The sequence below is a fragment of the Anomaloglossus baeobatrachus genome, chromosome 2, assembly GCF_048569485.1.
Source record: "Anomaloglossus baeobatrachus isolate aAnoBae1 chromosome 2, aAnoBae1.hap1, whole genome shotgun sequence".
Taxonomy (NCBI): Eukaryota; Metazoa; Chordata; class Amphibia; order Anura; family Aromobatidae; genus Anomaloglossus; species Anomaloglossus baeobatrachus.
This window is the reverse complement of record NC_134354.1, coordinates 53,313,061-53,325,226: the sequence shown is the minus strand read 5'-3', so window position 1 is coordinate 53,325,226 and position 12,166 is coordinate 53,313,061. Positions and strand designations below refer to the sequence as shown.

The following is a 12,166-nucleotide window of genomic DNA, read 5'->3' as shown; positions in this document are numbered from 1 at the left end:
AGGACTGTTTTCTGTTGTTTTTATGGTCATTTCTTAGCTACAATACTCCATGGTTAGTTGTTGCACCGTTCATCCACGGCACACAATAGCCTGGATGATGCATTAGCCTAATTCTCTATATCCATTGTATAATGTGGCTGCTACTGTATAAATTACAGACTTTTTAGCCCACGGCTTCTAAGACTAGGTGCTGAGCTCCACCTGTCCAGGGCCAATTCCACCCGCCAAAGTCACACCAAGTTAATCAATCTATTGTGTTCCCTTCCTAATGGCTTGACTTTCTGCTTGTGCGAAAAACAAAACAGCGGCAGCTGTAATGAAAGCGATGTTTACTCCATAGCCGGCAAATGAAATAGGCTGAATAATGTCCCTGCCTGTTCAGTTTACCGTGTGCTGGAACCTTACAAATAGCTGATGGGCTATAATAATGCACAGCGCAGATTTCCAGCTAATACACCTTATAATGCTGAATCTTATTCTTTCCTGTTCCTAATTCATCATTTTTGTTGCTTATTCCATCATTATGCATTTTGCCTGTGCCGTACAGACCAAAGTCACCTCTGTCGTTTTCGCACAGGGAAAAGCAAATAACCATTCTTCATGGCTAATGTGAAATAACGATATGCTACATTTTTATTATTATTATCATTATTGTTTTTTTTTTTATTTTTCACCAAAACATCAAACAAAATCCAAAGTCGAGATTATACATCGTAAATAAAACATAGGGATTTTCCCTTTACATTTATTTTTTGACAATTTTTTAGATTTTTTTTTTTGTAAAAAGGTGACATTAACATTCTATTACATTGCTGATACAGTACAATTTTATCCTACAGTTCTTGGATAATGTGGTGCAAACTACTGCATATATGAAGAAGAGACCAATTAATAAAAAGGGGTGTAACGATATAGTATCTACCCCTAAATCCAATAGTGCATTTGATTGTAATAGTCTTGACCCCAGTTTGAAAACTGAGCTGTCTGTAAATATAATGCGCATATCCTATCACTGACATTCATGATATTTACATATGGCTATACGACTTGTCGACTTGACATACGGTATATGGTGAGTCAGTGGCCATTTATTTGCACCATTTGGAGAACATCGCCTACTATGCAATATATTTCCTTTTTATGGTGTGAATAACCTTATTAATCTTTAAATATACATTTATTAATTCAACAAAACCCAATGGATATTTTTTTTGTAAAATTACACAAGGTAAATATGTCATTTTTATATTTATTTATTTAATTTTAACCCAGTTTTTGTTAAAACTATTTTTACTTAAAATATTTTTTTTTCAAGAAAATCTGACAGCAGGTTTTTGCTATCTCATCTGAGATGTAGAGAAAGAGATCCTGAATCCAACGATGTATCACTTAGATTAATAGGTGCAGCCATTCTGACATAATAAGTGTTTTTAGATATAGCAATACAGCAGAGCTCAGACAGTCAACCCGCCCACACAAGGCTCTCTATTTACAATGTCTATAGCTAGTGAGTTGCTAATCAGAGAACGAAAAGGGCTTAGTCGGACTACTATGGTCAGGGCAATGATGACCCTAAGTGATAAAACAGCCCACAGGGAAATAAATGGCAAATTATTGAAATCTGTGTGTCAGCCTGTATCTCCTGCAGTCTTCAAATTACATAATAAAAACCTGCTGACAGAATTTTCATACTGGCCACTGGGGCTATTTTACATTGGGGTTTTTCAGAAGTCTCATCATCATCATCATCACATGTAGGATCACAATAGTCGATAACATGTCTATGCACAGTTGTTAATACAGAATCCACCAATCACAATAGGTGATGTCACATCTCATCATGATATAAACATGTCGATCCTTTATACCATCAGGACATGTTTCCCTGCAAAGCAAATAATTTCACATTTGAAAATCTCCATTCAAGGCTATGAGTTTATGGGTGGGAGTCCTACTTCTACTGGTCTCCTACTTGGACCATCATGGTAATTTTATAGGTGTAAGGACGAACACCCATTAGTCTTGTGTAATATAACTATATTATACAGTTAAAGGGGTTGTCCAATACCTGAACAACCCCTTTTTAAACAAAGTAGTCACTCTTATAAAATAAAAGTACACTATGCTCACCTCCGATACCACCTCCATTCCAGCGATTTTACCACCGGAGCTCCCGTGACATTATTGTCACATAAATTCTGCAGCCAATCAGCAACCATTATTCGGATGCTATGCTTTCTCTTGACTGAGGTTCAGCCAAAGGAAGTGAGTGTGCATTGGCACTTTAGTGGTTACTGAATGACTGCAGGCTCATGTGATGCTTTTTGAGCCCCGAGAGACCTAAAATCAACTTTCTTGGAATGGCATCATAACGTGAAGTGAGTATAGGGTATTTTTAGTTTACAAGGGGGACTAATTAATTTAGAAGGGGGTTTCTAACCCTTCAAAGTTGGGGTAGACCACATAAGGCCACAGTACAGGGTTGAGTAACATATGGCATGTGATGGTATAGGGCAGTGTTCCCCAACTCCAGTCTTCAAAGCCCACAAACAGATCAGGTTTTCAGGATTTCCTTACTATTGCACAGGTGATGGAATCATTCCCTGTGCAATACTGAGGAAATCCTGAAAACCTGATCTGATGGTGGGCCTTCAAGACTGGAGTTGAGGAACACTGGTATAGAGGGACTTAGTACACCTTTTTATTAGGAGCATAACTACTACGCATAGTTGTCCATATGCATCAACAAAGTCATATTAATGGAAATAAATAGCTCCAACCATCAATGCATATTTCTTGGGTTGGAGTCCCACCTTTTAGTTACCACTCTCTCTGATTGATAATACTATCACAGAAAGTCAAATACAAAAAACCTGAAGAAATATACATTGAAACAAAGCCAGTCTGGTCATACATTAGTATATCATAGTTAAGACACCAATTTTTTGTAGGTGTCTAGTCATAAATTCCATTTTGCAATGGCTTGAAACCTAAATTAACCAAAAATGATGGAGACAAGAAACAATCATCTTTTGGCCACCAATGGCCTACCCAACGTTTAGGTACAAAAAATGAAAACTCTCTTTATATCGGATGTTTTGTAGCTTTTCCAGTATTGTATAGAGTAGACTATTGTGCTACATAATTGCCCTAATATCAGGTATAAGAAGAAAGTTTGTATTCACGTGATGTCATGGACGTAATGGAAAACAGAAGAATTAACTGGGTAGAAGGACAAGATGAGAAATTGTAAGTCCACAGTGTTATATAGTATGATGACTGTTATATATTAAGATAAAAACTTTAATGGGAGTGCTTAAGAAGAGCTTTTATGGAATGTAAGATTAATATTCATAGAGATGTGCAGGACCCACCACGTGACCATCAACAGTGTCATAGAGGATGTGGATAAGACATAGGCTCCTTTTGGTGGACCAAGTTGTTACACACAACTGGAGCCTCGTTAAAAAGGAGTAAACTGAAGCTCCTGGGGACCATTGAAAATTCAATATTAGGGCCTGCCAACCACCATATGAAGGGAACATTTGGCACCATCTTGGCCTTATCTGCACCCCATATGCAGTTACACCCCTGAGTCATTTATTAATACAATGTTTATGAAATTGGATATGGCTAGAGGCTTGGCCTTTGAAACAATTCCCTTTGGTGGGCTAAAGTTAACCCAGTGCATTAGAGTTTTGGATAATAAGGATACTTTTGCACTAAGACCATTTCCATAAAAACAGCCCAATATACACTATGGAGATACATTTTCTTGTAAAAATGCCCGTGTTATATTTAGTAACATCTACGTCATTTTGCATTCGGCTCAAATTTGCATGTTCACATTTTACAGACAAATGCAAGATTTTTATTTGGCCATCGTCAAAACACATCTAACCGAAGCTACCCGATCAGTATGCCTATAATACATTCCGAAAATACAGCAACCACCCATTGGTTGAGCATCGTTCATTTTCAATATGATGTACAGTAGAATTTATGTCATGAGGCAAAATACACCAAGTACAGAAATGAATGACAAATACCCAATATTTATACAACTAACACAAATGCACACAATCAAAAAGGAAAAATTGTGGGTATGGCAAATACGAGCGCAAAGAATGGTGAATTACATGATAGTTTAATAAAATATAGTCATATTTTGTATTACAAATTGATAGTTGACTTATACGATATAGTTATACTGTTATTCTAATTTCAAACTTTATTCATAGAAAAAGTATATTTTACTTAATCTATTTCATTTATCTACAAATATAATTTTATCTTTTGGGAAACAAATGTCTATATTTATAATAAAAATATATATGTCCATCACTTTTGTATAACATGTATTTCTTGACTTTTTAGGACTGATGGTTGCAAATGGTACACACATTAAAAATATTTTTTGTGAATGTTATTTTATTTTTAAAATAAGAGTTTTATAGTAATGGGTAAATTGGATATAATATTTCTAGAGCTCTGGAAAAAAAGCCTACTTATGAATATAAACCCAAAACTTTATTAAAGATGCACTCCCATAAAAGTTTTTATCCTCTTGATAAATTGTAGTCATATTATATGGCACCGTGTACTTTTGATTGCTCATTTTTACTTTCTACCCAGTAAATTATTTTATTTTTTTTCTGCTATTTGTAGAAACAGGAAGTCAGTTTTCCCTGCATGACTCACTCCCCTCTTCAAGACCTGACCCAGCTGCTCCCTCTTACCTCCTGCCAGGGACTTTTGTAGTGATGATTTAGGCAAGGAATAAAGATTTCCTGTTTCTAAACAGACCTTAGAAGGATTAAGCAAGTCATTTTTTAATCATGTGATTTCATAGACCTAATGGAAAACAGAAGAATTAACTGGGTAGAAGGACAAGATAAGAAAATGTAAATACACAGTGTAATATTTGATGACTGCAATATATTAGGAGGATAGAAACTTTGATGTGAGCTTTTATGGACTGAAAAAAATATGAAATAAGCCCATATGAACATGTTGGATAAGTCTTTAGTGGGGTGTTCCACTCCATGAAATATAGTGGGACCCCAACTGATTATTCAGCAATGCCTATCATAAGGGTAGAACTATTTTTACCCTGGCTAATCCATCAACCAGTACATATCTTATATGACTAACAGAAATCTTGGTCACTTAGGCACGATGGACGAAAAATGATAGGTACGGATCTACAATATGTGTGATCTACAGAGTAACTATATATCAATTATATTACTAGTTTCTATTTTCTTATTACTCTATCAAGATAGGCTACAGAAAAGCTAAAATATTCACTTGGCAGGACTAGAAAATCCAAACTAATTAGGGTATCTGTTAATTGCACAAAATAAACAATTGAGAAGTGCAAGGGCAGGTTTAACTTTCCCTTTGTAGGAGTCACAGCTGATGAGAATTGTGTCTCATGTCTACTTAATCAATGAATATTACAAGGAAGGGATTGGAATGAGTACTAGGTGGAAAACTATTTTGACTGAGGGACAGAGTTGAGCAAAAAGATATGTGGTGCCCTGGTCCGGTATCCAAATCAGTTCTCTATGGCAGCCAGAGCAGAGACGTCTTCACTTCTGAGGCTAGCATGGTGTGGTATCCTAGACTTTTCTGGAACTTAGTAGACCTGACAATCCATGACATTGAGGCACAATGCACATCATGATGTCTTTTGAAGCCAAGTAGCTATGCCTTGTGATGTGATATCATTACATTGCAAGACTTAGTAAAAGCCATTGGAGTCAAAAGATCCCAGGTCAAGGATGTTGGCCAGAGAAGTAAAGAATGCCTTGTTCCAGTTGCAATGACAGACCAGACTGGTTCTCTATGGCAACCACATCAGAACAGCCTTCACTTCAGAGGCTGGCATCTATGGTCTGGCACCCTAGACTCTTCTGGCATTTAGTAGACTTCACAATCCATGATATTGAGGCACAATGCACATCATGAAATCTTTTGAGGCCAAGTATCTATGACTTATGACGTAATGTCATTACATTGCAAGACCAAACAAATGCCAGGGGTAGCAAAGGATGTCGACAAAAGAAGTAACAACTGCCCTGTTCCAGTTGTGATGAATGACCAGACTGGATAGGATAGCACATTGGGTATCTAAAGTCTACTGAGAAGGCATTTCCTATGCAGCAAAATTAGACCAGAAAGTAGAGACTAGTATTGACTAATAAGCAACAGAGCAATAGGTGAAGGGATTGGGGAGGGTTGATTTTTTTTTAAACTAGTCTAAGGTCTTGATTTATTTTGGTCACCCTTTAAAAGGTGTAGAAAAATATGGCAGCTTTCCTCCAAAATTAGAGGCATCACTGTCCACAGTGGTTGTGTTTTTGCACCTCAACCACATTCACTTAAGTAGACCTTCAACATGAGACACAACTCATTAACAGGTTTCTTGAAGAACCAATATTACTCTCTGGTTCCTTTCATTTAAGCCATAAAAACCCTCCAAGTGAACCACTCTACAAATCCCACCAATCCTAAAAGTTAACAGTATCAAGATCTTCAAAGGCTAAATAGAAGATCTAGAGTTCTTCCAAACTTGAACCTTAAAACATAGTGTATGCTCAAATCTACAATCCTAGTTTTGTATCAATACTAAATTGGTGGTTGATGATGGTCATCCATATCATCGAACCTTGAAGGCAACTGTCTTTCATGTCATACAGTAGATTTTGCGTCTTGTAATTAAAAAATCATCAACATTGGAACAAAATTAAAAAAAATAAAAAATGAAAGTTTCTATTAAAGTTTTTTAAGTGTAGTTTATACTAAGTGAACTTAGTTTGACCTGAATTTCATAAGACTACATAAGTACATTTTGTTCAGCAGTGTGTGTAGACCATTGCCTGTCAACAAAAATAACGAAAAGAGATAAAACAAAAATGCTAGATTTTTTTTTACTTTTCTTTGCAAGGCAAAAACAAGCTGGTGTCAGAATATAGTCCTATAAAGAGAATATATAGATATATTATTTACAGTATATGTATATGTACATTTATCTTATATTGAACGTTTTTTTGTAAAACATAAAAAATTAAGCAACCAACGCTGCACATAATGTAAACTCAAAAAGTGTACTATTAACACAGGAAGCATAAATAGAAAAAAAAGAAAAGAGGAGAGTAAAACATGTTAAATACAAAACTTGTACAATAGGTATTTTTTGCCTTAAATAAAAAAAAATAAATAAAATCATTACACATGTATTTTCACATACAAATTGTACAAACAATAAATTATTTTTTTTTTTGTTAATTTTTTCAGTGCCGCATTGCAATCAAAGGAGAATTAGTTAAGTGTCTTTAGGTAAATTAAAAGTCTCATGTATATTTTCTTAACTTTTTGAAATAAAAAAAGTATAAAATGGAAAGCATGGGATAGATAATTTTTTTACTTGAAAAAATAAAATTAAAATATATTTTGTATTTTTTTTTTTTGAATTGCCAAATTAAAACTGTCGGTACATAAATCGATTATTGCATAAAAATAGAATATTTAGAACAAAAATAATGCCTAATTTATTATTTGGACAAATATCTCCATTATTGCCTTTTGTATATAATTTGTTCTTTTCTTTATATATATTTTTTTAATCTTTTTAAATATATTTTGCACTAATTAACTCCGTGAAGCCACATTGAAAGTTTTTATTTTGAGATGTTTTTTTACCAGCTGAAGTCTTTCAATAAGCCTTTAGTAACTGGAAGCTTCCAAATCTCAGAACAATGTCCTTGTCATTGAGAAAAATGATACTGTCGAGAACAATATATATAACGCTTACTGCCATTCGTGTACACTATGCATTGATTTTTTTTCACTCTTAGTATATAATCAATACAGTTAGGATAAGAAAGGTCTTTTAGTTTACAACATTTTTTGTTTTGCTCTGATTGTTTTTCCTTTAATGTGAACAAGAATCTAACTTTATATATATATATATATATATATGTATATATATATATATATATATATATATATATATATATACTTCACATGTAGGAAAAAATAATGTATGGGACAATCCTTTCAGTCTACATTCATGGCATTGGTTCACATTTCCCATGGGGAAGTCAACCTGAGCCGTGGCACCCTTTTGTTGAGCTCTATGTGGAACATGTGCCTTGATATCATAGAGTCATAGAATGGTAGAGTTGGAAGGGACCTCAACGGCCATCAGGTCCAACCCCCCGCCAGTTTCCTAAATCATACCAGCTATATATTTATCCAGTTTCTGCTTGAAGATTTCCATTGATGGAAAGCTCACCACCTCCTGTGGTAGCCTGTTCCACTCTTTGACTGCCCTTACTGTCAGAAAGTTTATAGAATCATAGAATGGTAGAGTTGGAAGGGACCTCAAGGGCCATCAGGTCCAACCCTCCGCCAGTGCAGATTTTCCTAAATCATCCCAGCAAAATGTTTATCCAGTTTCCACTTGAAGATTTCCATTGATGGAGAGCTCACTACATCCCGTGGACTTCTGTTCCACTCTCTGACTGCTTCACTACCTCCTGTGGTAGCTTGTACCACTCTCTGACTGCCTTCACTACCTCCTCTAATAGCCTGTCCCACTCTCTGACTGCCCTTGCGATCAGAAAGTTTCTAGAATGGTAAAGTTGGAAGGGACCTCAAGGGCTATCGTAGGGACCTCAAGGACCATCATAATTGACTTTTCCAACAGAAATGTCTTTGACCAATTAATATAAAATTTCAAACAGCCAACAGATTGAGTTTTAGTATTAGAAAAGTTGAGCAACTGAAAATACCAAATTACAAAATGAGCAAAGATGGAAAATGTGTGACAGAACTAATACGGAATTACACATTTCTTAAACAAAAATTTAAATTCTGGAATCTTGTATTCTCTTTGTTTACTATTATGTTCTCCATTTATATGCCTCTCCAAGTAACTGGTAGCACCTTGTAGTCTTTGTATGATCATCATATGGAGAATCACACTGTAAGATTATTTTATCTCTGGATTCTGGGGTCAATCCTAGTTCGAGTCAACTGGATGCCTATTTCAAGTATCTATGACTTATTTTTAGACAATCTGCCATTAGGATGCTACAGTGTTTTTTCTATTTTTGAATCTTTTTTAAACTACCCCTTGCAATGTTTATACAGAATATTGACCTTTGCATAGAAAAACACCTCGTCCAGATAAAAGTAATGTTAAATACATAGACACCGATTTGAACGCCTTTGTTTTAAACCTAAACTTTCAATGCCCTTGATTTTTTGTTTAGGCTCTTTTCTGCATATCCATACCTTACATTTTGGTAGGTTTAAAATTTCACAAATGTTGATTCGTCAGAAAAAAACAATGTTGAAAGTTACAATATTGGGCTGATAATCACCAGTGACCTTCTGTTTTGTTTGCTTTTTCCAGTAAATATCCACAGCTTTTTGTTTGAAAATTTTGAAGACACGTAGCTGTAGATCTACTTTGGTCAATCACTGTTCGTAAAGAAGCGAGTGATATATAAAGTGACACATGTAATGACACATATGTACAAAACACCACAAATATAACCTACAACATGCCGTCCACAAGTTTAATTTAGCAGATGTTCCTGAAGACTTTCATCTTGAGAGGTAGGTGATGCGCACAAGACGTCAATGAAGCCGGCATCCACTCCATCACCTACAAAAATGTGGTTTATTAAGGAACTCCTTTCCCCCTGTAAGGTTGGTTCAAGAGCCCGTGTCACAAAGAGTATCTTCATGGAGGCCCAAATTTGGTACAGCCCTTAAGTGTTTTTGGTTGAGCTCAAACCAAACTGTAACCAACTTTGACGTGCTAGATCTACGTTTACACAGCAAGAACTGTGTCGTTGGAGATGATGTCCATCCTTTGGCTAACATTTTTTCAGTAAGCATTGTTTAAAGGCTGAGGGTCTTTGAGAAAGTAGACATCCTTTAGCTAGTTTTCCTAGTCCATCTTGGCATTGGACAGTTCTGGTATGCCATCCAGTATCACATGTTCTAGAGCATGATAACCAAGGACCAGTCACCCACTGAGGTTGAGAACTTTGAGGAACTACATTGTTGGAAATGCTGTTTGTAGAAGAACCTTGTTTTGACGGTACAAAGAAACTATAACGAACATCAATCGGTCTACTAATATCTGTAGCCAGAATCTGTATAATTAAAACTTCCCTTATAGAGGAATGCCCCATACTGTGAAATGAATCATCGGCATGGCTCCAGCCACTATAGTTCATGGCAAAGCCATTCATTTCAATGATGTTTTCGGAAGTGGATATCATATATTTTCCATTAATGATGTATTCCCCCATCTTCTTCTTTAATGCTAGGTAAGCAGTAAACTTCGTCTGGTCTTTGGCCTTGTACTGTTTAACTTTTATATGGGTGGCTCCTTCTGGAATCTTGACAATATCCGTGTAGCCTTTGCTGTAAAACAAATTAGAGCAATAAATATACTATATATAGCTGAAAAACAATAGAAACACAACATAAAGCATACAAGCATGCCAAGAAACTATTGCATACTGGTGAGGAATATAAGATTCGAGTTTTAATTTGTTTCATAACATGATAAGGAATCGGTAATCAGCTGTTGGGCATTTTCCTGAATCTTATTAATTTTTTGGAAAGATTTTTTTAAAACAGTTGAGTTACCAGGCTTTTGGCACCTAGTAGAGTTGGCTTTGAGTCTGGAAATATAACATTATTCTAAATGGAATCTGTCATCAGGTTATTACTACTTTATCTGAGAGCAGCACAATTCAGAAACAGAGATCTCAATTCCAGCTGTGTGTTACTTACTGGGCTACAAGTATACAAAAAGACTGACCTGCACATCCAATAGGTGTTAACAGGTGCTAGCTGAAAACACATTATAACTACAAAACACATACAGCTGCACACTAAAATGTTAACAATGAATAAGTGAACTCTGGTATTGCATTACTGCTATAGGAATATTTGAAAAAAAAAAAAAAAAGAGATGTTTAGCTTATGTATTCGCCAATGCATGTGAGCCGGTAACCAACGGCAAGGTAATCTCTGTATATCAGGAACCTAAGTAGAAATGCCACTATCTAGGTAAAAAACCTCTATGTCTGGGCAGCTAGATTACAGCTATAAGGGGAGTGAACACAGCATGCACTACAGATATAAAAAAGACTTTTTGTATATTTGTAGTGCATCTCTTTTTGATTGAGCACTCCACGCTATTACCAGACTGTGTTCACTCTCCTTTATGGCAGGAGTCTAGCTGCCCAGACATGGAGGTTTTGACTCAGATAGTGGCATTTCAAGTTAGGCTTTTAGTCTAGCTAACCAGACATGGAGATTTTTTACCGAGATAGCAGCATTTTAAATTAGGTTCCCAGTATACAGAGAATACCTTGCCGTTGGTATCGGGCTCACATGCATTGGCCAATACATAAGCTAAAAATCTCTCTTTTCAAATATTCCTATAGCAGTAATGCAATGCCAGAGTTCACTCATTCATTGTTAGCATTTTAGTGTGCAGCTGTATATGTTTTGTAGTTATTGCTGGGCTGTTAGGTGCAGAATTAATAAAACCACAGTTATATCAGCAGTAGATTATTACTAGAGTAATTACTAGTAAACCTGCTGCCCCACAGTCCTCCATATAAATGAGCTCTTTATAACCCCACTCACACCAGTCATTGGCAGCTTTCTGCCTATACACAGTCTACACAGATAGCTTTCAGTTAGTAATATGGGTGGGGTTACAAACAGCTCACCACAGATCTGGTAGATCTGCAGGAGATAAAACTGTGACTTATCAAAACTGCAGAAAGCAGCCCAGTAAGTGACACATCACTGGAATCAGGGTCTCTGCCAATAGATCATGTTGTACTCACTATGGTAAAAACCAGCTGACAGATTCTATTTAAAAGATTGTGATATTGCCGCAAGTCAAACTAACTCTTCACCTATATACTAATGTCTAACATATATATATTTTTTTTTTGGTCTTGCATCTTACTCACCTATATAAGCTCCATTCACTGGGGTCAATCCCTATTTTTCTTATATTTCCTGTAGTCACACCTGGAGATTTCGCATTAAAGAAATGTGCACATGGTGTATTTTTTTATGCAGATTTTGATACGTTTTTTGAAAAATTTGC

At 35.8% G+C, this 12,166-nt stretch overlaps 1 protein-coding gene across 1 annotated transcript in view; it reads right to left on the bottom strand.

Moving 5' to 3' along the window:
• Window positions 1–652: 652 nt before the first annotated feature.
• ADAMTS5 (ADAM metallopeptidase with thrombospondin type 1 motif 5) overlaps window positions 653–12,166 on the bottom strand; it is a 149,191-nt gene continuing 137,677 nt past the window's right edge. Inside the window, exon 8 of the mRNA XM_075335057.1 lies at window positions 653–10,452. Coding sequence (XP_075191172.1) covers window positions 9,897–10,452 — 556 coding nt within the window. The 3' untranslated portion in view covers window positions 653–9,896. The remainder of the gene's footprint in view (window positions 10,453–12,166) is intronic.